Raw genomic sequence first — 27,626 nt, forward strand, 5'->3', positions numbered from 1 at the left:
AGCAAAACACAATGGAGAGGGAGTCCCTGTGTTCCTGCTCTGTGCCTTAGTCATTGTCCCCTCTTATTTCTACAGTATCTTTCCCTCTGTGGGAGGGATGTCCGTCATGGCAGTGTTCTCCCGCAGCGGCTGACTCGTTTTCCATCCTCTGCTTCCAATAGACGTAGCATGCTGCAGTGGCAACCATGGTGAGTTCTCCCATAAGCCCTGCCAGGAAAATAGTTTTTAATATTAAAAAAATATATTTTTATGGGCTGGAGAGATGGCTTAGTGGTTAAGGTGCTTCCTGTGAAGTGGAAGAACTCAGATTCGATTCCCCAAGACCCATATAAGCTGGATGCACAAGGGGGTGCATGCATTTGCAATTCATTTGCAGTGGCTAGAGGCCCTGGCATGCCAATTCTCTCTCTCCCTCAAATAAATAAATAATATATAAAAATACTTTAAAAAAAGAGCAGATGGGAGTCATGGATGGGTGTTGGCAGCGGTTCTTGCTTGGTGAGGGCGGGAGAGAGGGTGGAGGGAGCACATCACTGAGCGTGTGAGGGGGAGGGCAGGAGGGCGGGAGAGAGGGAAGGGGGAGAATGCAGCGGGCAGCCGCAGTGCCCAGGCCCCACCCCACCACCATCGATTGTCTCCCCCTCTGCCCCAGCCCTGGCCATGCTGCTCACTGTGTGCTGTGCGCCAAGGGACCTCTCCGAGGATACTTTTCCCTCCAGGTCGACGTGGACTTGGAGCTGCACAACTTCCCTGCCCCACCTCCAAGAGCCAGATTGTGTATGCTGAAAGGCCACTCATGGACAACCACAGATCTCTTGCTTCCTACAGCTTAAAAGATGGGCATGTTGTGATTTTATGACAGAAGGAGAATGCTGACCCTCGCCCTCCAGTGCTGTTCTCAAACTTTCCCCAGATAGACTTCAGTAGCATAGCTGTGCCTGGCACGTCAAACCCCCAGCAACGCCAGCCTCCAGCCTTATTCATGTCCTGGAAAAATGGCATCACCTCCTCAGGGTTTATTAGACAACCCAGGCCTGCTTCGAGACATGCTGCTGGCCAACCCACATGATCTTGAGAAGTTTCTAGGGCCCTGGTGGGGCAGCAGCAGGACCCAGCCCGGAGAGGACAAGACAGAATCTATGTCTACTCTGCTGACCCCTTTGATCTTGAAGCTCAGGCAAAGACAGAAAATATAAGGTAACAGAACCTTGAGGAAAATATGACCATAGCTATGGAAGAAGCTCCAGAAAGCTTTGGCCAAGTAGTGATGCTTTATATTAACTGCAAAGTAAGTGAACATCCTGTGAAAGTCTCTGTTGACTCAGGTGCCCAGATGACTATTATGAGCCAGGCTTGTGCAGAAAGGTGTAATATCATGAGCCTGGCGGGCCCCTGGTGGGCAGGGATTGCCAAGGGAGTGGGCACACAGAAGATTTTGGCAGAGTGTAGCTAGCCCAGGTGCAGACTGAAGGAGACTTCCTGGTGTGCTCCTTCTCTATACTTGAGGAGCAGCCCATGGACATGCTCCTGGGACTGGACATGCTGAAAGGGCATCTGTGTTCTATCGACCTGAAGAAACATGTACTAGCAATTGGCACCACAGGCTCACAGACCACCTTCCTTCCTGAGGGAGAGCTGCCAGAGTGTGCCCGTTTGGCATATGGGGCTGAGCTTGAGGACATGTGGCCAGAAGAGGTTGCAGACCAAGAATTAGCAGAAGCCATTTAAAAGTCAGGAGAGGCCAGGAGTGGTGGTGCATGCCTTTCATCCCAGCACTTGGGAGGCAGAGGTAGGAGGATAGCCATGAGTTCGAGGCCACCCTGAGACTACATAGTGAATTCCAGGTCAGCCTGGGCTAGAGTGATACCCTGCCTTGAAAAAACAAACAAAACAAAAAAAAAAAAGGAGAGGACGCAGAACGTCAGAAGCCATGATGCATGTAGTGTGTGTGCGCTGCAGCTGGAATGGGCCCAGACCAGAGAACAGTGGTAAAGAATCTACCTTATTGGGAACTTCAGATGGAGCTAACCCTCCAGCCCATTCTTGGGATAGAGTCCTGAGATTGCTAGTCCTATGAGTGTTGCTCACTCTGTGTCTGCTTCAGTCTGTCCCATCAAGCCCAGTGACCCAGACAGCATTGAACCTACAGCTGTGAAGGCTTCCAGAGAATTCCAGATAAACCCTAAAAATAAAGACCATCTTCCTCTGGATCTTTCTGATGTTGCCTCCTCAGCAGGCCAGAGTCCAGCTGAGCCTTTGTGGCATTCATCCCAAGAAGCGTGTGCTGCAGATCAACTGGAGCAGTCTACTGCGAGACGCGCCCGGGCCTCAGCTTGAATCTCCGTAGGGGACCAGAAGCTAGTCTGTCTGTCACAACTAGTAGGATGTGTGGCCACAGGTGTTTGTGGATGAAAACAGAACCCAAGTCAAGTGAGTGGGTTGAGCAGCACACAGAGCCGGGGAGTGAACCGCGTGAAGGTGTACAGCAGAAAGCTCCACATGCCCGAGGACATCAGTGCGACATGGGGGACCTTAAACTTCATGAAGAAAGTCACCAGGACCAAGACAGTGTCCGCAGTTTGAAAGCTGCAGGCAGGGGATGGGCTGCTAAAGAATGCCCACCTTTCTGGCACAGAGGAAAGGGTTCTGCCCTCGGGTGCCTCAGAAACACTCATGGAAGTAGACAGAGTGGAGCAGTCCCTGGTTGCTGCGCAGAATTCTGCTGGCCGTCAGAATGGCAAGTATGTTGCTGCTTCAGACAGTCCCTCCGTGGAAGTGGTAACATCGAAGTCTAACCCCTTGTTCGAAAATTTGAGTATTTTCATCTCTACTCAGGATTTACAACCCTCAGAAAATAATGTTGAAATGTCTGGAACAAATAGAGAATACGAAGGTTCCTCCCCATCTTTCAGTCTCTGTGGCAGTGGCTAGCCCTCTGTGGAGTCAGCTGAAGAGCCTTGTTCATCTGTAACAGCAGCCTTTAAAGAACTTCATGACTTTTGGTCATTAGTTGTAAACCAGCTCCAGAAAATCTACCTGAGGAAGTCAGGTGTCACTCAAATCAGGTGCCTACAGTGACCAGTGCCTGCAAGTCTGCCACCAGGCCACATCTGCAACAGTGACGACAGGAAGTGCAAACACTGCGCCTTGCACTAGTGGGGAAGGTGTAGACTATGCTAGCGTCGGGGGTCTGGATGACGGCTCCCGTCAGCTGACAAAGGTGTGCCTGAAGTGGGGGAGTCAGCAAGTGTGAGCTGTCCCGCCAGCATGGCCTCAGCTGAATCATCTCGTCACTTACACTGCAACATTGGTGCAGAAGTTCCACCCAAACCTGTAGCAGGTGTGGAGGGTGCACACGAGCAGACTTCTGAGCAAGTGAAGTCAGACTCTTCCATACTGGCTAAAGACTTGGGCGAAGGCATCCAGAATCCAGTCACAGATAACCCTGAAACCAGAGAAAATGCCTGTCCGGAAGCTGCAAGGCCATTTCTTGAACTAGAACCTCCTGCCAGCCAGCCATCACCGAGTCCCCCTATTCTGCCACGGATCTTGACCGGATCCTCCATGCTGGCTTTACTTTACAGGAGGCTGCTGGGGCAGTGCATCATGTTGGTGGAAATGCAGACCTCATACTTCTTGTTTTGCTAGCAAAGAACATTGTAGTTCCTACATAACTGTGGGAAAGTGAGCTAGATCATACTCCATTCCCTTTAAACAAAGCTCTCTATATACGCACACAGACACTCACCATATACAGTATATGTAGAAATGTGTGAGCAGAATGTTGAGCCAGATTTAAAAAAAATTTTTTTTTGGCCAAAGTAATTTATGATCTCTCATCTGAACTTGTCTACTCGTTAAAATTTAGGACTTTAAAAATGTATGGGCAGCTCCTCAGCCCTGGTCTCAGGAGAGATCCTTGGGGACAAGACCAAAAGTACATTACAGCTGAACAAGATCTTCACCTTTAATTCTCCCAGGAGGATTTTCAATTTTGGGGAGAAAGTCACACCCTGACTTTAGTGGTCTTTATTTTTCCTTTTTCTAACTCCTTGGGTCAATTTTGACCACATCTTTCCTCTAGTCTTTGTCCTTTGGAAAATCCTAGCATCTGAGAACAGCCTTCTGGAGCCAGTGTTTTGGGTTGGGAGTTTTCAGAGGAGGCCTTACAAACAAGCTGTGGATTGGTCAATACTGTGTGTTGAGGTCACCATGTCCACAAAGGTCCCCATCTATCTGAAGCGTAGCAGCTGCAAGGGCAAGAAGGAGAAGCTGCGGGACCTGCTGTTGTCGGACATGATCAGCCCACCACTGGGGGACTTCCGTCACACCATTCATATCGGCAGCAGTGGTGGTGATGACATGTTTGGAGACATCTTCCTGCAGGGCAAGTTCCACCTCCTGCCAGGAACAGCAGTGGAAGAGCCTGAGGAGGATGGTAGCTTTGACCTCCCCTTCCAGTTCACCTGTATTGCCATGCTGTGTGGGCGGGAGCTCCCCAACGAGGCATCACCTCTGCTTAAGAATGCCATCTCCCTCCGGGTCATTGGTGGTCCCCAGGCCCTCATCCTGCCCACAGCCCAGGCCCCACCCAAGCCCCCTCGCCTGCACCTGGAGACTCCGCAGCATTCCCCACAGCCCTCCCAGGAGGAAGCAGGAAATGTGGACATCTGGAGGATTCCAGAAGCTGGCTCAACCCACAATGGGTTGACTCCAGAGTCAGAAGTTGAGGAGCCCTTCCTGTCTCATGCCAGCTCTTTGCTGTCTCTGCACGTGGACCTAGGGCCCTCCATCCTAGATGACGTTCTTCAGATCATGGATCAGGACCTGGACCAAGTACAGATCCCCACATAGGCCCCTTGGCTGACCAGGCAGGGCACCAGGTTGAGATGATGCCAGTGATTATCACTTTGGGCCTTTGTTTCCCTCCCTCCCCCGAAAGGGCTCAGAATGCCATCTTGCTTTCTTCTAACAACCCACAGGGGCCACGTGCAGAAGTCAGCTCAGTGTCCTGAGCTTCTTGGGTCACCTGGATTGCCATTGCCAATTGTCCCCTCTTCCCTCGGTGCTTTTGGGGCAAGGGTCTACTGAAATGGACCTCTTTTTTTTGCTTCAGCCTCATTGGATGCCCTGATTGGGAGGTGGGGGAAGAGGTAGGCTGTTTGTGACTTCCATGTCCTGCCTCATGACCTTTCCACACAAGACCAGGTGATTCTGGTTGCAATAAAACCTGCTGCTGCTGGTGGCTGAGCCTCTTGTACCCTTGCTCCAGGTTTCCTCCCTAAGGTGGGCCAATCTCCATGAGCTACAGGCTTGGGTGGGAGAGAACCCACCCAGAAGGCTTGGTAGAGGTCAAGCTCCTCCCAACCCTCACCCCTACACTTCAAAGTGGTTGACTCTGGGTCTACAGTAAGAATGAAATATTTGTACCCACCCAGGGAGAGACACACACACACAAAGAAACAGAAGCCAACCAAGTGTTAGTCGTGGACATTTATTTGGATGTTTGGCAAGAAGGCAGCTGGGGTCTTCTGGGAAAGAGAGAGAACCAAAAGCAAAAGAATCCTCACCAGGGCTGGGGAGATGGCTCACTCATCAGTTAAAGGCACTTGCCAGCTGGGTTCAATTCCCCAGTACCCATGTAAAGCCAGATGCACAACATGTTGCATGCCTCTGGAGTTTCTTTGCAGTGGCAAGAAGCCCTGACGCACGTACATGCTCTCAAATATATATATATTAAACATTTAAATATCTCAGCTCCCATTCAGAAGCTATAATTGATCCCAACTTGGATCTCTAGGTGGGCTTTACCCCTCCTGCCTTCACATGGGCAGGAGCTCTCTGTAATCTGAGCTTAACTTTCCTCAAGCCTCTTGGGCATGAACTCTGTATTACTTCCTTCTCTGAAAGTCTATCTGTAATCTAATAAAATCTCTCTAAACCTTAAAAAATATCAAAAGAGAGTCAGATGTGGTGGCATATGCCTTTAATCCCAGCACTCAGGAGGCAGAGGTAGGAGGATCACTCTGAGTTAGAGGCCAACCTGAGGACTACCTAGTGAATTTTTTTTTTAATTTAAGACCTTTATTAACAGGTGCTTGCAGTTTGTGGACTTTTTTTTTTTAAAAATCAAGTTGTAAACTTTTTATTACAAATTAAAAATGAAGTTCTTAAAAATCTCAACTTGACCAGATATGAAACAATTTAAAAACCTTTAAAGGCATATTGAGAAAAACCAGGCTTTTTTAAAAAACACGTTTATCATTACCAAAAAGAGACATCTTTAGGTAAAAATAATAAAAACCCCATGCTGCATAGTCAATGCAGTTAGTTCTAGTTTATCTGGTCAATGGGCAAAAAGCAAGCACTTAAGGTCTTCAGCTCCAATCTTTTGTTCATTTCTTATTGCTGGAATTTCATATTCATTTCTTCTTGTTGGATGACTAAACCGGATGATGGTAAAGATGGTAAGCCGGCATTTACTCAGCCCCGCCCTGCTCAGCCTCCGGAGCGGACGAATTTTCAGCTGGTGGATCGGCTGCTTTTGTCTCTTTGCCATCTTGTGGTTTAGGGTTCCCTGGGCATCTGCGTCGGTAATTGAAGTTGTGGCGGTACCGATGTTGAGCTGGCTGCTGATCTCGGGTGTCATCTCCTTGATTTTCCTTGTCCTCTTCATTGCCATCCTTTCTGGGCTGTCTTTGGCGAGGAGGACCCCTGCGGAATCGTGGTCTATAACCCCGATACATATTCTGTCTCACTGGTCCACCTTGCTCTCCTGCACCCTGGTTGTCAGCACCCTCCATCTCTTCTCCCTGCACAGGAGGTTGGAATACTGTGGTCCGCGCCCATAGGGCCTCTCACGTGGTCAGGTGGGAGCCTTCCCTGCGGTAGGGCCGGCGTCGTTGGGCCTGTCCTTCAGGAGCGCTCTCCATCCTTCATCCTTTCCCCCACTCTCACTATTCCGGTAATTCTGCTGGTAACTGCGTGGAGGACCCCTACGACGTGGACAGCGTCTATAATGGTTACGGTCTGCTGCATATTTACTGCCTTGACCTGGACCTCCACCAGGGCCTGCAGCATTTGCTGCCTCCGCACCCTTTTCTCCTTCAACAACATCAAACTCCACAGTCTCTCTATCTCCTGCACTGCGAAGGTACTTCCTGGGGTTATTCTTCTTTATGGCAGGCTGGTGTACAAATACATCTTCCTTGGTGTCATTCCTGTGGATGAAACCATATCCATTCCTTACACTGAACCATTTTACTGTTCCCAAAACCTGCCTTGCGATGACCTTTTTGTCCCCGCCGGCAGGCGCCGCCGACGTGAGGCCGCCCGGGCCGCCGCTCCCTGCGCCGCTGCCCCTGGTGCCGGGCTTGGGGTCGGCGGCGCCGAGGGCGGGGCGGCGGGCGGGGCTGGGCCTCGGCCTCGCTGCTCACGGTCGCGGTGATGGTGATGGGCCAGCTGCGGCAGCTGCGGCTCCTCCCGGGGTGTGATGGTAACTAGGCCGGCGGCGGCAGTGGGGCTGCTCAGGGCTCTCTGGGGTCCGCTCTCGGCTCCCGCTACCATCGAACTCCTACCTAGTGAATTTTAAGTCAGCCTGAGCTAGAGTGAGACTATACCTCAAAATAAATAAATAAGTAAATAAAATAAATGAAGAAAAAAAATGTATGGGCAGTATGTACTTACAAAATCTTTTTATTCTCACTAAGATTATGTATTTTGGAATTAAATGGATGGTTTTGTAGAGTTAAAAGAAGGGGGGCTGGGGAAATGGCTTAGCAGTGAAGGCTTTTACCTATGAGGCCTCAGGATCCTGGTTTGATTCCCCAGGACCCACGTTAGCCAGATGCACAAGGGGGCACATGTGTCTGGAGTTTGTTTGCAGCGGCTGGAGGCTCTGGGGTACCCATTCTCTCTTTCTCTCTGCCTCTTCCACTCTCTCTCTCAAATAAATAAATAAATAAAACATTTAAAAAAATTTTTTTTTATTTATTTGAGAGCGACAGACACAGAGAGAAAGACAGATAGAGGGAGAGAGAGAGAATGGGCGCCCCAGGGCTTCCAGCCTCTGCAAACGAACTCCAGATGCGTGCGCCCCCTTGTGCATCTGGCTAACGTGGGACCTGCGGAACCGAGCCTCGAACCGGGGTCCTTAGGCTTCACAGGCAAGCGCTTAACCGCTAAGCCATCTCTCCAGCCCAAATAAAACATTTTTTAAAAAGGTTCTCTTCTGCTGTCTTTCCATGCAGCCATCATGGTAAGCATGAATGTCCTGGCGGACGCTCTCAAGAGCATCAACAATGCTGAAAACAGGCCAATGCCAGATCCTTGTTAGGCCGTGCTCCAAAGTCATTGGCAAGTTTGAAATCATTGATGATCACAGGGCTGGGAAAATTGTTGTGGACCTCACAGGCAGGTTAAACAAGTGTGGAGTGGTCAGCCCCAGATTTGATGTGCAGCTCAAAGATTTAGAAAAATGGCAGAATCATTTCTTCCATCCCGTCAGTTTGGTTTCATTGTACTTGCAACCTCAGCTGGCATTATGGACCATGAAGAAGCAAGACAAAAACACACAGGAGGGGAAATCCTGGGATTTTTTTTCTAGGGGTATAAAGAAAGCCTACATATGAATAAAATGTCTCAGTGGACTCCGTGCTATGCTTTGAGCTTTGCAGCAGTGGGTCTGGCCATGTAAATTCACCATGCTAACTGAACGTTTTTCCCCTGAAGCAATTAAGACAGTTTTGTGACCACACCATGACCTGGATGGTGGTTCACCAGAGTATGTGGCCCCACCCTGGATAGTTGCATCTGGGTTGAGGTCTAGTGGTTCCTTGACTGTAGCTTGACAGCACATGTACTGATATAAATATTCTAAAATCATCATTGTTGTTTCTTTTTCTTTAATATTTATTTATTTGAGAGTGACAGACAGAGGCAGAGAGAGAGAGAGAGAGAGAGAATGAATGAGCATGCCAAGGCCACCAGTCACTGCAAATGAACTCCAGATGCATGTGCCCCCTTCTGCATCTTGCATGTGGGTCCTGGGGAAACAAGCCTCGAACCGGGGTCGTTAGGCTTCACAGGCAAGCACTTAACTGCTAAGCCACCTCTCCAGCCCTGTTGTTTCTTTTATTTAAAAAAAAAAAGGGGGGCTGGAGGGATGGCTTAGCAGTTAAGGCATTTGCCTGCAAAGCCAAAGGACCCTGGTTCGATTCCCCAGGACCCACATTAGCTAGATGCACAAGGGGGCACATGCATCTGAGTTTGTTTGTAGTGGCTGGAGGCCCTGGCATGCCCATTCTCTTCCTCTCTCTCTCCCTCTCTCTCTCTCTTCTCTCTCTCTCTCTCCCCCTCTCCCTCTTTCACTGTCAAATAAATAAATAAAAATAAAATATTAAAAAAAAGAGCCAGGGCCTTCCTTCCACTTGGCTGCCAGAGCTGCTTGCTGCCTTCCAACATGTGCTGAAGACCTGTGCGGCCTGATGACCTGGGTGGATGGAAAACCAGTAGCTCCTCAAGAAGCCTCCAGGCCTTCCGTGCAGATCGGGACTGCTGAGGCATCTGGCCTCGTGCACTGAGCAGCTACTGGGTTCCTTAATTTTCAGGCCTGCAACTGCTATGGACTAAGGATAGAATAACAATGAAGCCATCAGTCTAGGAAGACATTACAGTCATACATCTTTCATCTACACCTTCAAAAGCAGCAGAAAAAGAATATGGACCATCCTTTTACCTTTGAACTCCCCCATGGAAAGGAAAAAGAAACAAAACGGAAATCCTGTCTTGTCATTGTGAATATGAAAACAAATTGAAGCCAGAGCCTTGTTATGTGCATTTACTGGGATACCCAGGCAGTTATCTTACTGTCATTAGGGTACTTGATGCTGGGCCTCTTCAGAAATCCACCACTGACCAGCGTTCCTTACTCCATCTCCTCTGGGGCATCCTTCTGTTTCCTCACAGTACTAGTGAGGGTCTGAGAGTAAACTGAATATAGTCCCTCCTGTGATCAACTTTCTTCAGTGGAATAGGTCATGAATACAGAAGCTTTCATGCCTGTTGAAGTGTATTTGTCTTATGATTATAACAGTATAAGAAATAGAGGGAAGGAATATGCTGTGCATGAAAAAAAAAAAAAAAAAAGAGCCAGACATAGTGGCATACACCTTTAATCCCAGCATTTGGGAGGCAGAGGTAGGAGGATTGTCGTGACTTTGAGGCCATCTAGAGACTACATAGTGAATTACAGGTCAGCCTAGGCTAGAGCAAGACCCTACCTTGAAAAAAGAGAGAATGCCAGGCGTGTTGGCGCATGCCTTTAATCCCAGCACTCGGGAGGCAGAGGTAGGAGGATTGCCGTGAGTTCAAGGCCACCCTGAGACTCCATAGTGAATTCCAGGTCAACCTGGGCTAGAGTGAGACCTTACCTCGAAAAACGAAAAAAAAAAAAAAGGAAAAAAAAAAAGAGAGAGAATGGGTGTGTCAGGGCCTCCAGCTACTGCAAATGAACTCCAGAAATATGCACTACCTTGAGCATCTGGCTCATGTGGGTCCTGGGGAATTGAACCAAAGTTCTTTTGCTTTGCAGGCAAGTGCTTTAACCGCTAAACCATCTCTCCAGCCCATAATGTAGAGATTTTTGCACTTTGGATTAATTTAATGCTTGGGTTTTCTAATTATCTGCAGTATTATTAAATGTATCAATCAATCTGACATTGTATATCTTCAAGATAGATGCTTAAGGTGCTAGGTGTGGCTCTTAAGACTCTCAGAGTAACCACAAAAGTGACCCTAGGTGTTGTATTCTAGCAGGCTGGGTGGAACAAAATACAGGCAAATTCTAAAATTTAACTGAACAATGTACACATTCAATGAAAACCAGCAGAGTATTTGTGTAAGAGTTGGGATTATGGCCGGGCGTGGTGGCGCACACCTTTAATCCCAGCACTCGGGAGGCAGAGGTAGGAGGATTGCCATGTGTTCAAGGTCACCCTGAGATGACAGAGTTAATTCCAGGTCAGCCTGGACCAGAGTGAGACCCTACCTCGAAAAACCAAAAAAAAAAAAAAAAAAAAAAAAGAGTTGGGATTATGACAAACAAATCCTCTAACAAAGTCAAAGTTCCTCATGGAAAATGCTAATAAAAATTAAAAAAAAAAAGTCAAAGTTCCTAAGGATATGTGTTGCCCCACACCCTTAATCCTGTCAATGGAAGGCTGAGATTTCTGGTCTGTAGAGGGATCCAAGCTCAGCTTGTGACGGAGTGAGACTCTGCCTCAATGAGCAACAGAAGAGGGACAAAGGCACTACAAATCAGGAAACAACAAATGACAAGCCCCAAATATAGCTTATTTAAGAATGGCAAATCCCAGCTATATATCTGACAGAGGATTAATATCTAAAAGAACTCAAAAAATAAATTATAAGAAATAAAACAACCCAATTAAAAATGGGCTATGGAACTAAATAGAGAGTTCTCAAAAGAAGAAATACAGATGTCATATAACATCTAAAAAATGTTCTACATCCCTAGTCATCAGGGAAATGCAGATTAAAACTACAATGAGATTCCATCTCACTCCTGTCAGATTGGCCACCATCATGAAAACAAATGATCATAAATGTTGGCGGGGATGCGGAAAAAGAGGAACCCTTCTGCACTGTTGGTGGGAATGCAATCTGCTCCAGCTATTGTGGAAATCAATGTGGAGGTTCCTGGGACAGCTAAAAATAGATCTGTCATATGACCCAGATATAGCACTCCTAGGCATATATCCTAAGGACTCATCTCACTACCTTAGAGAAGCTTGCTCAACCATGTTTATTGCTGCTCTATTCACAATATCTAGGAAATGGAACCAGCTGATATGTTCCTCAGCTGATGAGTGGATAATGAAGATATGGCACATTTACACAATAGAGTTCTACTCAGCAGTAAAGAAAAATTAAGTTATGAAATTAACAAGAAAATGGATGGATCTGAAAAGAATTATATTTTGTGAGGTAACCCAGGCCTAGAAAGCCAAATGTCACATGTTCTGTCTCATATGTGGATCCTAGCTACAAATGATTGGATTTCTATATAAGTAGAAATAAAACTCAGTATCAGAGGCCAGTAAGCTAGAAAAGAGATATAAAGGGAATAGAAAGGGAGGGAGAGGGGAACTTAATAGGATGGTATTATATGTATGTAAGTAAAAGAATAGATTAATGGGGGTGAAAAGGCCTAAGTGAGGTCAGAGGAAGAGATTGAGTAAAGGAAATGTAGGGGGAGGGCTAATCAAAATCTAATATAAATAAATCATATGGAAAACTACTTTTTTGGACAATGGAACACTCAGAAGCCATAGATTATTTCTAGAAAATTTTCAGTGTCAGGGATGGGATACCTCCTGTAAGTTGTTGGCCAGAGAGGTCCTTGATACCCCCAAAAACATTATAGGCCATTTCTAAGGCCCTTGGTTTCCCACCAGGAATAGATGGTAATACCCTATTGCTGAAAATTCCACATACTTGGGCTGCAAGGTCACTGAGAAATCCTACTGGAGCTGAGCTGAAAACCTTCTCCATATAGACTAGCTGACAGAAAGCTAGAAAAAGCCATATTTCATGCAGTTCAGTGGGGGAGAGAGAATTCACTAGTGAAGATACTCAACAGTGGACACTATAAGGCTTAAATTTGGCCAGCCAGGTCAAGTGAGCTAATGGGTACAACAGTCACATATCTGTAATGGGGGAAAACAACTGTTGTCTAATTTGACTGGAGGCCTACTCCATGGGAGGGAATACATCCCTGATACTGAAAACCTACAACAGGTGTAGTCATGAGCCCCAGGAGTATAATGCCTGCTGGTGTCTGGCTGAATGTATATACTATGCTCACCAAACTTCCCAGTAAGTACTTCTCTTAATGTTCATACCCATATATTAATGCTACTCTCACTTTTGATTAGAGAACCTTCTCTTTTCAGATGGCAATGACCTTTGGATGACTCAGAAGGCACCATGGTGCTGAGAAGAAGTGACAGAGGAGTGCTCAGCACTGAAATATACCTATCACACCTTCCAAGGCTCAGGGTCCATTGCAGAACAGGTGGCAGAAAGAATGTAAGAGCCAAAGGAAGGGTAGGACTCCTTACAACATGTTCCTCCAGACACAAAATGGCCTAGATATCCATGACCTCACAGTGTCTGACACTACCTACACAAGACCATCATAATAGGAGGAAAAGATCATGACATCAAAATAAAAGAGAAACTGATTGAGAGGGGAAGGGGATATATGATGGAGAGTGGAGTTTCAAAGGGAAAGGCAGGGGGAGGGAGGGAATTTCCATGGGATACTATTTACAATTAGGAAGTTGTCAATAAAAACATTAAAAATAAAAATAAATAAATAAAATTTTAAAAGAAGAATGGCAAATCCAATCATCCATCAGATTTAAGACAATTAAACCTGACATGGAAGATGTACTTCTAATGCAAGCCTACATACCAGGCTTTTTTGGCAGGTACTGACCTGGTGTAATTCCAGCTACCTTTTGGGGTGGCTTTGGTCTCAGTTATGCTGTGTGCCCACGTGGGTCCCTCTTTGCTGTGCTGTGGACTCAGGTAAGCTGGCTGGGTCGGTGGGTCACTGCTCTGATCGCCTGTGCTGGGTGCTGCATAGGTGAGTTCTCTTCCCCAGGTCTCTGGTGCATGTGCTGGTGGTGGGAAGGGGAGGCTAGGGATGATCCTCTTGCTGACTAGCTGTTCCGCTGGTCCCTGCCATCCTCCACTCACGTTTCTTGAGTTTGTGAGCAGGCTGGTGTAAGTGGAGAATTCCCTCACCTGGATTTTCCTATGGGTCAGGCCAAGCCTCATGGCTGTGGCCATGTGGACCTGGTGCCTCCACTGCTGGAGCTGCTTCTGCCTACTTCTGTGGGCTCTAGATGCTCTGGATCTCTCTTGCTTCTCTGCTGTGGTTGATAATTTCTCATACACCTTCACTTTTTAGTAGGAAGTGTGTATTGCTGGGTTTCCCCACACACACACTTTTTGTCCCCTAGGCTGCTTTGGCATGGTTCCTATGCTGCCATCTTAACTGGAAGTTGTCTCTTTTATTTTAATGTAATCATCTTTTCCTCCTATTATGATAATGTTGTGTAGGTAGTGTAGGCATTGTGAGATCATGGATACCCAGGCCATTTTGTGTACAGAAGCATGCACTGTAAGTAGTCCTACCCTTCCTTTGGCTCTTACAGAGAGAGAGAGAGAGAGAGGGAGGGAGGGGGAGAGAATGGGTGCACCAGGGCCTCTAGCCATTGTAAGTGAACTCCAGATGCACATAGCACTTTGTGCATCTGGCTTTACTTGGGTACTGAGGAATAGAACTAAGGTCAAAAGGTTCTGCAAGCAAGAGTCTTAGCTGCTGAGCCATTTCTCTAGCCCGCTGGTCAGTATTCTCCCCCTGCCCCAAGGTTGGGTCTTGTTGTAGACCAGGCTGACCTGGAATTCACTGTGTAGTCTCAGGCTGGCCTCGAACTCATGGCGAACTTTCTATCTCAGCCTCTGGAGTGCTGGGGTTAAAGTTGTGTGCCACCACACCGGGCAGTATTCTTCTACAAGGTGAAAATGCCACATTCCACCCAAGCCTTCAAGATGCCAGGCAGGCACAGACACTCAAGAATAAGCACACCAGTAGCTTGCACTAAGAACTTCCATCTTGTTCTCCCGAGGAAATCTTTCACAGGATGAGCCAAGAGTCCAGGGACCTTTGCTAGAATGTATCTTTCTGACTTTTACTGCAAAAGCACTGCTGGGGTCTCTTGGGGTGTCCCATGCAGTCCTGTGGAAGTTGGGTGTTCAGTGGCCATGAAGGACTCAGTGACTCACTGTGCAGTGAAGCATTGAGAGTGTGAGGACCAAAAGAGAGGGTAAGCCTTGTCATCATCAGGGGAATAACGTACATGTCAGAGACAGGACAGGGCTAACTTGAAGGGAGTAGAGCTGGGAGATTTCTTAACATAGCTATAGATATCTTAGTTGGTCACAGAAACATGTCAGGTCACATGGAAATAAATAATATTATTGGCCATTAAAAAGGCTAATATAAGGGCATGCAGGTGCACACCTTTAATCCCAGCACTTGGGAGGCAGAGGCAGGAGGATTGCCATGAGTTCAAGGCCACCCTGAGACTACCTAGTGAAATCCAGGTCAGCCTGGGTTTGAGTGAGACCCTACTTCACAAAAACAAAAAACAAACAAACAAACAAAAGCTAATACAGCCCAAAATATTATTGGCTCTAGATTGGTAACGTTTACCTCTCCACAGTCATTGTACCCATCACTTCAGTCTTAGTCACACAGGTGTGGTTTTTGGGAGTGTCAGCTTTTAGTTTCCCATTTGCCAAACTTCATTTTGCAGTTTGTGTACATAGTATCCCATATCGATCTTATGAATAGGCAACGAGGCAGTTCTTCAGGAGAGTGATAGTTATCAGAGCCATTAAGAAAGAAACATCTAGGGGCTGGAGAGATGGCTTAGCGGTTAAGCGCTTGCCTGTGAAGCCTAAGGACCCCGGTTCGAGGCTCAATTCCCCAGGACCCACGTCAGCCAGATGCACAAGGGGGCACACGCATCTGGAGTTCGTTTCCAGTGGCTGGAGGCCCTGGAGCGCCCATTCTCTCTCTCTATCTGCCTATTTCTCTCTCTGTCACTTTCGAATAACTAAATAAAAATAAAAAAAAAAGAGAAAGAAACATCTAGATCATGTGAAATCTATTAGCCATTATGATCTGGTTATTATCCATGTACAAGTTTTCTTGTATGTGATATGGCATTTACAGGTAACATGAACATTATATTTAAGGTAGAAAAAATTAATAATATAGGAGATGTGTAAGGAAGGAGTTGTTAACTTGGATGGGAAGTTAATTAGAATTTGTGGAAATATAAAGATTTGGCTCAGGTAAGGTAGGAAGTATAAGATTAGTATTGAAGCAATATTTGAAATATCTTAAATTATTTTAAATCTTTAGATTTCAAATCTCTATCATATTTATATGATAAAGATTGTAAGTTAACTAATTCTGAAACTTAGGTTTAAAGGTTTCTTTTTGTGTAAGTTCTTAATATTGAGGGTTCATGGTCTTTACTTACTTGGTCCAAAGATCAAAATGTCTTATCTTGGGCTGGAGAGATGGCTTAGTGGTTAAGTGCTTGCCTGTAAAGCCTAAGGACCCCAGTTCAAGGCTTGATTCCCCAAGACCCACATTAGCCAGATGCACAAGGGGGAACACACATCTGGAGTTCGTTTGCAGTGGCTGGAGGCCCTGACATGCCCATTCTCTCTCTAGATGCCTCTTTCTCTCTCTCTGTCACTCTCAAATAAATAAATAAAAACAAATAAACAAACAAAAAGTCTTATCTTGCCAGGCGTGATGGCACATGCCTTTAATCCCAGCACTTGGGAGGCAGAGGTGGGAGAATGGTGGTGAGTTCGAGGCCACCCTGAGGCTACATTGTGAATCCCAGGTCAGCCTGGGCCAGAGTGAGACCCTACTTGAAACCCTCCCCCCAAAAAAGAGTCTTATCTTTAGGAGAACTATTGAAAGTATGTTAGGCAGAAAGGCTAAAACTTTAATTAGTCTTGATAATTTGTTATTTATTTTATAAACATAATGAAATCATGTTTGATATAATTATATTATATAATACAATGAAATATATTTTATATAATTAGGCATAGTTTTATTTATTAGAATAAGTTTATAGCAAATAAATAAAAGTATTACCTATATAAAACATATAACATTTAAGAAACCTATAGTTGAAACAGGTGTCTTATGTAACAAAATAAGGGCTTAGTTTTGATTCTTATGTCACATTCAGATAGAGTTTAAATAAATAGATAAAACTCGTTAAAATATTTTGATCTTGTTAATCTTGATATTGAGATGGGAAACTAAAGCTTACAGAATCAGCACCAGAGATGAAGTGGAGAATCAGTCTATTTTTATATCCATGTGAGTCCAGGGGAATCTCTTCCAAAGCTGAAAACTGGTTAATTAGTAGAGAGATATCTGTAGCCTTGTTTATGGTGTTAAGAAGAAACACAAGATAATTTTAATACTGGCCAGAAGCTAATTAGTAGAGACATATCTGTAGTTGTGTTATGGAGTTAAGAAGAAACGCAAGGTAATTTTAGTACTGATCAGAAGCTGTAATACAAACTACAACCTTGAAGCAGTACAGAAACCACAGCGTCGGTACAAAAGACTATGTCGTATGGGGCATAATCAGCATGAAAGTTTATTGCAGTACAAGACATAATTTTGGGCCAGAGGCCTTCAGCTTTTCTTTTATTACAACATGAAGTACGACATTATAAATAAATTTATTACCTTATTATAGAGAATTGTTTGAAAAATGTAAACATTAGGGCAAGAGAAATGCAGAGAAACAGCTTTTTAGAAGGCAGGCACATCTTATTCTTTAAATACCAGTAGTTATAAGTACAGGCAGAACATGTCAAGCAAGACAGCATAAAACTTTGGCATTTGTATTTGGTAACATCTTTGATGAGTTTAGATACCTGTGTGGGTGCCAATGACCCCACAAACTAGAAGCAGAACAGCAGAGTTTAAGATCATTTTTCTACACCAGGAAACATGTCTTAAGTATCAATATATCTATAAGTAATGAACTTAAGAAACAAATGTGCCAGACATGGTGGCGCACACCTTTAATTCCAGCACTTGGGAGGCAGAGGTAGGAGGATCACTGTGAGTTCAAAGCCACCCTGAGACTACAGACTGAATTCCAGGTCAGCCTGGACTAGAGTGAAACCCTACCTCGAAAAACAAAAACAAAAACAAACAAACAAACAAAAAAAAAACAAGAAAGAAAAAAAAATCCAAGAAATGAGACAATTACTTAAGTACAACCTTGTCTGACACTGAGTATACATAACTTAAGAATCAAGCCAAACCTGGTCACTGCTGAGGTAACTTAGTCTGATCTTAACATACATTAGAGTCATTATGATAGAAATAAAGTGATGTCTTCATCAACTACCTTTAATCATTGAAACATTTTTAAGTTTAACATAAGGCAATATTTATGAATGGCAGAATATATGATGCCTAGACAAACTATATTAACATTGTTTGTATATTGCAGGCTTTCTTAGGACAGGAGGAGTTTCCTCACTTTCCTTAAGAACAAAGTTACAATGACTAAATCATTTTTTATAAGATTTAGACAATAATCTCAGTGGTAATCACCCAGTAGGACAGCATGAACAAGGCAGGAACTATCTTAAAGTTACAGATATTTTTAAGATATAATAAACTTACTAAATAGTAAAAAGTTGACAAATAGAGACATAGCAAACTTGGTTGAGAATTTTAAAGCCAGTCTTTGGCAACTATTATCATGACCAGATTAATATCAATGAGTTAAAGTTTTTAAGTTTACAAGCTGAATACCACAGTAGCCTGGTATCAAAAGCCAGGGCCATCCTTTGTTAGTCGTATATAAACCCCAGGCCAATAGTCATCTTGTATATCTCAAGGAATCTGTAATCTGATCAAGTACTTTACAACTTAGTCAACTTTGTATTTAACCTTCTCCTTAAGCTTACTTGAACCTTCACCCACATACTTTACTCAAACCTTCATCTACACACTTTTACCTTACAATCTATGTAATCACTCTGTAACAATCTTTTTCATCAAACATTTATCAACATTTAAAGTTTCCTCTCCAGCTTATCTTCCTTAGTCAGTTCATCTCATAACTACCAACAAAAACTTTCTTACCATAAGACTTTTTTTTTTTTTTTGGTTTTTCAAGGTAGGGTCTCACTCTAGCCCAGGCTGACCTGGAATTCACTCTGGAGTCTCAGGGTGGCCTCGTACTCACGGCAATCCTACCTCCTACCTCTGCCTCCCGAGTGCTGAGATTAAAGGCATGCACCACCACACCCGGCTCCATAAGACTTTTAATATGACTATTTAAGCTTTTTTTTTTTTACTTCTGCTTGTATGTTTTGTTTTTTTCCCCTATGGTTAATTATAAATAGACCGTCTGGATTCTGATTGTCTGTCTTCTTATTTTCCTGGGTCAGCAGCCCCCCTAAGCCCCCCTCTTTTTTTGAATATTTAGGTCAATTATATTAATTTCATTTTTTTTTACTTTTATGTTAAATTTATATAAGGTTTAAATAGACAAACAAAAACTCACTAAAAATGAATCTTGATTTTGTTAAACATTTAGTTTTTTTCAGTAGTCAGAGTTTAACAGTAGGAAATATAAGTATAGCTCAATTTAACTTTGATTTGAGACATGACAATATAAACAAATTTATCAACTTATGACAAAGAGTAAAGGCTGAACTATATGAACAACTAAGGTGAGAAAAAAAATATGAAGAATGAAAAGTTTTAAGTTAACCCATTTTACCATAGGAAACCCAAACCTTTTTCAGTTTAAATCCCACAACTGTTCCGTATCATTTTCATATCCTTTTAATAACATACCTTACAACAATCCCTTACCTTATAAAGTCTTTTCTGATCCAAAACCACATCCCTTTCTGTAGAAGCAGGATTAGGATTTGGTATGCAAATAGGTCTATTATTGTATTAAACATGAACAAGCATGTTATCAAAAACATAGAGGTTAATTATTTTAAATATATTGTAAATCTGGTTTTAATAATTTAACATCATCTTAAAATATATGAGCATCAAAACATTTAATGACCATAAGCATTAGAACAATTGATAACCATAAATTGAATCATACAAAAGGACAGACTACATAAAACATAGAACATATGACATGACATAGTTGGCCAACATTAGACATGATAACATGAAACATGGAGAAACATCCTGTTAAGATTTTAGTTATGTTTTAAATTGGTGAGGACTTAACAGGGCAATAGCCAGTGGTTTGAATTTAAAGTTGGCATTTTTTTTCTTTGGTGGCTTGTAATGAAAAGAAGGGGGAAAGGGGAAAAAAAGGAAAAACCCTAGAAGCTGCTTAGTGATTTTAACTTAGCAAGGAGAGTAAAATTAGATATTCATGTGTGGAAGAAGTTAAAGAGGCCCGGTAAAGACAGGATCTTCTTTAAGAGGGCAGAGTTTGGATTTGGTTTAGTGAGATGGCTTGAATTTGTAATGAAATGGAGAGATGCTGGCAAGTCATGGGCAGATGGCAAAACTGTGTGTGAGAGGTGGTTTTAGAAGGGGCAGGATTTTAGCGGGTTCTGGTGACCGAGAAGAACTTGGAAGGGAGAACAGGAAGTACGAAGGGAAGGGTGGGAATGGAGTTCACAGGAGCCTGAAGGTAGGAACCTCGGACCACTTGCCATGTCTGCTGAGGAAGTTATCAATACAAACATTAAAATGAAAAGTACCAAATTCAGGCCAGTGGTGGCCCTTATCTAAGGAATATTGTGGCCAAATGTGGACAGAGAGTGGAGTAATTTGGCAGGTAGAAGCTCAGAAAGTTTGAGCTCCTTTAAATTAGCTTTGAGACATGCCAATGGAGTCTTTTCGAACAAATAATTTAGAGGCCGTTTTGGAGGACAAGGACTAGAGTGGCCAATCCTGCCACCAGGGACGTCTCCCAGGCTTAGGGAGGACAAATGGAACACAAGGATTAGGAAGAAGCATCCCTGCACTCATAATACTTGGGGTGTCTGGTGGAATGACATGTAGGAGGCTCCCAGACTCTCCAATTGTCCAGAGTAGTGAGCACAGTGAATTTTTCTATTCCTGAGTGAGAGAAACATTGGCAGGGAGTAGAGAGAAGGAGAGAGGAAGGAGGGGACGTGGCAGCCTGAAAGCCTGGAAGGGGTATCCGAGTCATAGCACGAGAAATGTAAGGAAAGTGTAAGAGAAAAGCAAAAGAGAACACCGGACTTGATCTCTACAGACAAGACTGTTTATTGAGAGAAACAGCGAGGGGCCTCGGCTTTCCCGTGGGATGAAGGCTGAAGCATTGGGTCAGGCTGGGGTGTAAGCTTATAAGGAGGATCCTAAGGAAAACAGACTGGAACAGGTACAGTGGATAAGAAAATTGTAGCTGTTTGTATCCTTTTTCAGAATAGGCTTCTTCAGCCTGGAATGTCTAAGAGAGGATACTCAAGTGGTCTCTGATCCTTCAAGGCCATCTAGAATAAGGGGGTACATCAATCAGGGAAGGTGCCAAACTTAATGAGGCTGAATACCTCTGTTGCTTCTTTATTGCTTTAGTGGTAGTTAATAACTCTTTAGTTCCCTTTAGTTTTTAGGGAAGGCTTTTAACCTCCAGGGCCCATCTCAGAGCTGTGGCTCCATGTCCTCTAGGAGAGGAGGTCATAAAGGGAACAGGCCTGCTGGGCCTTTGGGGCTGAGGCTCCTTCCTATCCAGACTTGCCTGTCATGCTTTCCCAGCATTTAAGCTCACAGCATTGATGGTGGACCCATACCCTGCTTTATGCTGCCTCGTACAAGGTCAGTACTCTGCCAGGGCATCTCTATGAACTTGTGCCCTTTCACCTCTCCTGTTGCTCCTACCTGTACATGATAGGCTTTCCACTGCCAGCCCTGGCTCTCCCTCTCCCTGAATTATTGCTGGAATGACAACCACCTGCCCCACTGAAATGACCCTTAGGACCACCTTCCTTCACCTGGGTACATGGATGTGCTGACACATACTAATGATCCTAGTACTTGGGAGGCCCAGCAGGAGAACTTCTGTAAAGTCCAGGCCAGCCTAGTCTACATAGTGGGTCCCAGGCTGCAAGGACTGCACAGTGAGACCCTGACTCAAGAAAACAGCTGGGCATGGTGGCACACGCCTTTAATCCCAGCACTCAGGAGGCAGAGGATCACCAGGAGTTTGAGGCCACCCTGAGACTAAATAGTGAATTCCTGGTCAGCTTGAGCTAGAGTGATATCCTACCTCAATAAAATAAAAAGAAAATTTCCTTTAATTAATTATTTATTTGCATGCATGTGTGTATATGGGTGCACTGGGACCTCTTGCCACTACAAATGACCACCAGACACTTGTACTACTTTCTAAAAAAATAGTTTTTAAATTTATTTATTTATTTATTAGAGACAGAGAGAAGGAGGGAGAGGGAGAGAATGGGCATGCCAGGGTTTCTAGCCACTGTAAACGAACTCCAGACACATGTGCCACCATGTGCATCTGGCTTACATGGGACCTGGAGAATTGAACCTGGGTTCTTAGGCTTCTCAGGCAAGCACCTTAACCACTAACTGGCCAGCTCTCAAGCCCTTGTACCACTTAAAATTTTTTTATTGGGCTGGAAGGATGGCTCAGCAGTTAAGGTGTTATCCTGCAAAGCCAAAGTACCCAGGTTCAATTCCTCAGGACCCATGTAAGCCAGATGCACAAGGTGATGCATGTGTCTGGAGTTCTATTGCAGTGGCTGGAGGCCCTGGAGTACCCATTCTCTTTCTCCCTCTCTGTCTCTAATAAATTAATAAAAATAAATAAAATTAATTTTTTCTTGTTTTAAATGTGTAGCCCAGACCAGCCTCAAACTCCTGATCCTCCTGCCTCCACCTCTTCAGCAATATTCTACTGGTTGTGCCACCACAACCAGCTATACCACTTATTTTTTTTTAATTTTTTTTTTGAGGTAGGGTCTCACACTAGCTCAGGCTGACCTGGAATTCACTATATAGTCAAGGGTTGGCCTCAAACTCATGGTGATGCTCCTACCTCTGCCTCCTGAGTGCTGGGATTAAAAGCATGGGCCACCATGCCTAGCACCACTTTAAAAAATAATATTTATTTATTTATTTATTATTTTGGGGGGGGGAAGAATTGGGACACCAGGGTCTCTAACCACTGCAAAGGAACTGTAGATGCATGTGCCACTATGTGGCCCCGTTTTGTGCATCTAGCTTACATGGACAGACTGGGGACTAAACCTCTACTAGCAGGCTCTGTAATCAAGCACCTTTAACTGCTGAGCCATCTTACCAGCCCCTGCGGGCATTCTTGACAGCCTGCAACACAGATCCTGAAATAACAGGTATTTGCTGTGGCCTCATGCTTGGGGCTCAGAATCACTAACTTCTCAGGCCCCAGGCCCTGCAACCCATGTGAGGGCTGGCTTGAGTGACAGTTCAGAGTATTCCTGGGTTGTTGGAAGAGCATCTTCCTGGTGTGCATGAGGACCTGGGTTTCTTCTCGCAGGATGTAAAGTAGGCATGGTGGTCTATGCTGGTAATCCTAGCACTCAGGAGGTAAAGGCAGGAGGATCAGAAGTTCAAGATCATCCTTGGCCACATAGCAAGTTTGAGGCCAGCCTGAAATACATAAGACCCTGTCTTAATAAAAGGAACCCAGCATGATGGTACACATTATTAATCTCAGCACTGGAGAGGCAGAGGTGGTAGGATCACTGTGAGTTTGAGGCCAGCCTGGGACTACAGAATGCCAGGTTAGCCTGGGCTAGAGTGAGACCCTACCTCAAAAAAGTGTGTGTGTGGGGGATATTCCTCACACCGTTCACTCAGTGCTAAAGATGTCAGGATGCCCCTGAGCACTGAGGCTGTTTCTGGCAGACAGAACTTTGAGCTCTACTCTGGCTAGGTGGAGAGAGGAACCTCTGTAGCTCTCCCACTCTAGGTGGGGCCTGGGTTTTGTCATTTCTTTTTTCAACTCTGAGACTGTGATGCCAGATTCCAAGTTCACAAGACTTGACAGTTGCTGGGGGCACTGCCCCTAGCTGACAGGGCTTCTCCTCCTCCACTTTGTCCCGGTTGAGGACTTGTCATGCTTCTAGACTGCCACCTTGTAAACACGATGTGGTGGTTTGATTCAGGTGTCTCCCATAAACTTAGGTGTTCTGAATGGTAGGTTCCCAGCTGATAGAGATTTGGGAATTAACGTCTCCTGGATGGAGTGAATTGTTGAGGGCGGGCTTATGGGTGTTATAGCCAGTTTCCCCTTGCCAGTGTTTGGCATACTCTCCTGTTGCTATGGTCCGCCTTATGTTGGCCAGGGGGTGATGTCCACCCTCTTCTTATGCCATCATTTCCCGCTGCCATCGTGGAGCTTCCCCTTGAGCCTGTAAGCCAAAATAAACCTCTTTTCCCACAAGCAGTTTTTGGTAAGGTGGTTTCTACCAGCCATGCGAATCTGACTGCAACACACGGTTTCAAACTGTTTCTCAGTTTTTGCTGCTGTCAGTGGAAGGTGTCAACCTTAGACTGCATGTGATTAAACATGGTCTAGCAGAGCTTATGTTGAGAAAGAAGGGTGCTCAATGTGAGACAGTAAAGGCCTCAAAATGTTTTCCAGGGCTGGAGAGATGGCTTAGCAGTTAGGGCACTTGCCTACAAAGCCAAAGGACCTGGATTCCATTCCACAGTACCCATGTGAAGCCAGATGCACAGGGTGGCACATGCATCTTGAGTTTGTTCACAGTGGCTGGAGGCCCTGGCATACCCATTATCTCTCTCTCTTTATCTGCTTCTGTCTCATAAATAAATAAATAAAATATTTAAACAACAACAACAAAAAGAGTTTTCCAATTGAACATGGTGGTGCCCACCTTTAATCCCAGCATTTGGGGTTTGAGATTTTTGTTTTTTTGTTTGTTTGTTTGTTTTTTTAGGTAGGGTCTCGCTCTAGTCAAAGCTGACCTGGAATTCACTATGTAGTCTCAGGGTGGCCTTGAACTCAAGGCGATCCACCTACCTCTGCCTCTTGAGTGCTAGGATTAAAGGTGTGCGCCACCACGCCTGGCCCAGCATTTGGGAGACAGAAGTAGGAGGATCATGAGTTCAAGGTCACCCTGTGAATTCTAAGTCAGCTTGAGCTACTGTGAAACCCTACCTTGAAAAAACAACAACAAAAAAGAAGTTTTCCAATACAAATTCTATTTTTCTAGGCATGTAATGTATGGCCATCATCCTAGTACTTGGGAGGCTGATGCAGGAGGACCGTTGTGAGTTTGAGGCCAGCCTGGGCTACTACATACTGAGTGTGAAGCCAGCATGGGCTACATAGTGAGTTTGAGGCCAGCCTGGGCTACAGCAGAAAAAAATAATTCTGTTTTGATATTTGTTTAGAGGACAATACATGTGCCCCCAAAAGATCTTGTTTAAATATTTACTTCTGTCAGGCTGGAGAGATTGCTTACTTGGTAAGGCACTTGCCTGCAAAGTCAAAGGACCTAGGTTAGATTCCCCAGGACCCACGTAAACCAGATGCACAAGGTGGCACACATCTGGAGTTCATTTGCACTGGCTGGAGGCCTGACACATCCATTCTCTCTCTCTCTCTCTCTCTCTCTCTCTCTCTCTCTCTCTCTAGTCATCTGCCTCTTTATTTCTCAAGTAAATTAATAAAAGTAAAATATTTTGAGAAATAATTAAAATAACCTATACATTTAGATATTAGGTTCTCAAAACTTAAATCATAAGGCCTGAAGAATTTATAATTCAGGCACATTACATTGGTAGGAGATGCAAAAAAAATCATTAAAAAATTTTACTTCTGGGCTGGAGAGATGGCTTAGTGGCTAAGTGCTTGCCTGTGAAGCCTAAGGACCCCAGTTAGAGGCTTGATTCCCCGGGACCCATGTTAGCCAGATGCACAAGGGGCGCATGCATCTGGAGTTTGTTTGCAGTGGCTGGAAGCCCTGGCATGCCCATTCTCTCTCTCTCTCTCTCTCTCTCTGCCTCTTTCTTTCTCTATCTGTTGCTCTCAAATAAATAAATAAAATAAACAAAAAAAATTTACTTCTGTCTAAAATAAAACCAAACCCAGGTGTGGTGGTGCACGCCTTTAATCCCAGCACTTGGGATACAGAGGTAGGAGGATTGCAGTGAGTTCAGCCACCCTGAGACTTCATAGTGAATTCCAGGTCAGCCTGGACTAAAGTAAACCCTACCTCGGAAAGCCCTAACTCTATTGCTGCTCTATTCACAATAGCTGGGAAATGGAACCAGCTTAGATGTCCCTCAGCTGCTGAGTGGATAATGAAGATGTGGCACACTTACACAATGGAGTTCTACTCAGCAGTAAAGAAAATTGAAGTTATGAAATTTGCAGGAAAATGGATGGTTCTGGAAAGGATTATACTAAGTGAGGTAACCCAGGCCCAGAAAGCCAAACATCACATGTTTTCACTCATTTGTGGATCCTAGCTTTATTGGACTTCTATGTGAGTAGGGATACAGTAAACTAGAAAGGAGATATAAAGGGAATAGAAAGGGAGGGCGAGGAGGACTTAATAGGATGGTATTGTATATGTGTAAGTAGAAGAACAGATTAATGGGGGTGAAAAGGCCTAAGTGAGGTCAGGGAAAGAGATTGAGTAAAGGAAAGGTGGGGGGAGGGCTAATCAAAATCTAATATAAATAAATCATATGGAAACCTACGTTTTTGGACAATGGAACACTCATAAACAGCCATAAATTGTTACTAGAAAATTTTCAGTGCCAGAGATGGGATGCCTTCCTATGAATTATTGGCCAGGTAGGTCCCTGATGCCCCCTAAACATTACAGGCCATTGCCAAGGCCCTTGGTTTCCCACTAGGAATAGATGGTAATACCCTATTGCTGAAGACTCCACATACTTGGGCTGCAAGGCTACTGAGAAATCCTGCTGGAGCTGAGCTGAAAACTTCTTCCTGGTAGACTAGCTGACAGAAAGCCAGAAAAAGCCATGCTGCATGCAGTTCAATAGGAGAGAAAAATTACCAGTGGAGATACTCAACAGTGGACACTGCAAGCCTTAAATTTGGCCAGCCAAGTCAAATGAGCCAATGGGTGCAATAGTGGCATGTCTGTTATGGGGGAAATCAACTGCTCTCTAATTAGACTTGAAGCCTGCTCCATGGGAGGAAATACATCTTTGATACTGACAACCTACAACAAGGTAATCATGAGCCCTAGGGGTGTAATGTCTGCTGGTGTCTGGCTATATGTATATATTAGCTCATCAAACTGCCCAGTAAGCACTTCTCTTGATGTTCATACCCATATATTAATGCTATTTCCACTTTTGATTAGAGAACCTTTTCTTTTCAGATGGCAGTGACCTTAGGATAACTCAGAAGGCACCATGGTGCTGAGAAGAAGTGACAGAGGAGTGCTCAGCATTGAAATATCTCTATCACACCTTCCAAGGCTCAGGGTCCATTGTGGAAGATGTGGTAGAAAGAATGTAAGAGCCAAAGGAAGTGTAGGACTCTGTACAATGTGCTCCTCCAGACACAAAATGGCCTGGATATCCATGACCTCACAGTGCCTGACACTACCTACACAAGACCATCATAATAGGAGGAAAAGATGATGACATCAAAATTGAGATTGAGAGCAGAAAGGGGTATGAAGGAGAGTGGAGTTTCAAAGGGGGAAGTTGGGGGAGGGAGGGAATTACCATGGGATATTGTTTACAATCATTGAAGTTATTAATAAAAATTAATTAATTAAAATAAAATAAAAGAGAGGGAACTGGAGAGATGTCTTAGCCATTAAACACTTGCCTGTAAAACCTAAGGACCTCAATTCAGGGCTCAATTCCCCAGTACCCACATAAGCCAGATACATAAGGTGGCACATGCATCTGGAGTTCGTTTGCAGTGGCT

General features: G+C 44.5%; 1 protein-coding gene and 3 pseudogenes across 1 annotated transcript; 3 read left to right on the forward strand and 1 right to left on the reverse strand.

Moving 5' to 3' along the window:
* The first annotated feature begins 660 nt into the window (after positions 1–660).
* Positions 661–1,977, forward strand: LOC105943836 (annotated as a pseudogene).
* Positions 1,934–3,674, forward strand: LOC123463560 (annotated as a pseudogene).
* A 524-nt stretch (positions 3,675–4,198) lies between these two features.
* Positions 4,199–5,007, forward strand: LOC101600216 (cdc42 effector protein 2-like). The gene has a single exon (XM_004655043.2). The coding sequence runs from the start codon at positions 4,213–4,215 to the stop codon at positions 4,852–4,854; it is 642 nt and encodes a 213-aa protein (XP_004655100.2). The 5' UTR covers positions 4,199–4,212; the 3' UTR covers positions 4,855–5,007.
* A 1,251-nt stretch (positions 5,008–6,258) lies between these two features.
* LOC123463480 lies at positions 6,259–7,566 on the reverse strand (annotated as a pseudogene).
* Between the last annotated feature and the right edge of the window lie 20,060 nt (positions 7,567–27,626).

Source organism: Jaculus jaculus, chromosome 9 (assembly GCF_020740685.1).
Source record: "Jaculus jaculus isolate mJacJac1 chromosome 9, mJacJac1.mat.Y.cur, whole genome shotgun sequence".
In the NCBI taxonomy this organism is placed as follows: domain Eukaryota; kingdom Metazoa; phylum Chordata; class Mammalia; order Rodentia; family Dipodidae; genus Jaculus; species Jaculus jaculus.

Bases quoted from the DNA above. Each gene is read 5' to 3' on its own strand.
- LOC101600216 (XM_004655043.2), top strand. From the start codon at position 4,213: ATGTCCACAAAGGTCCCCATCTATCTGAAGCGTAGCAGCTGCAAGGGC.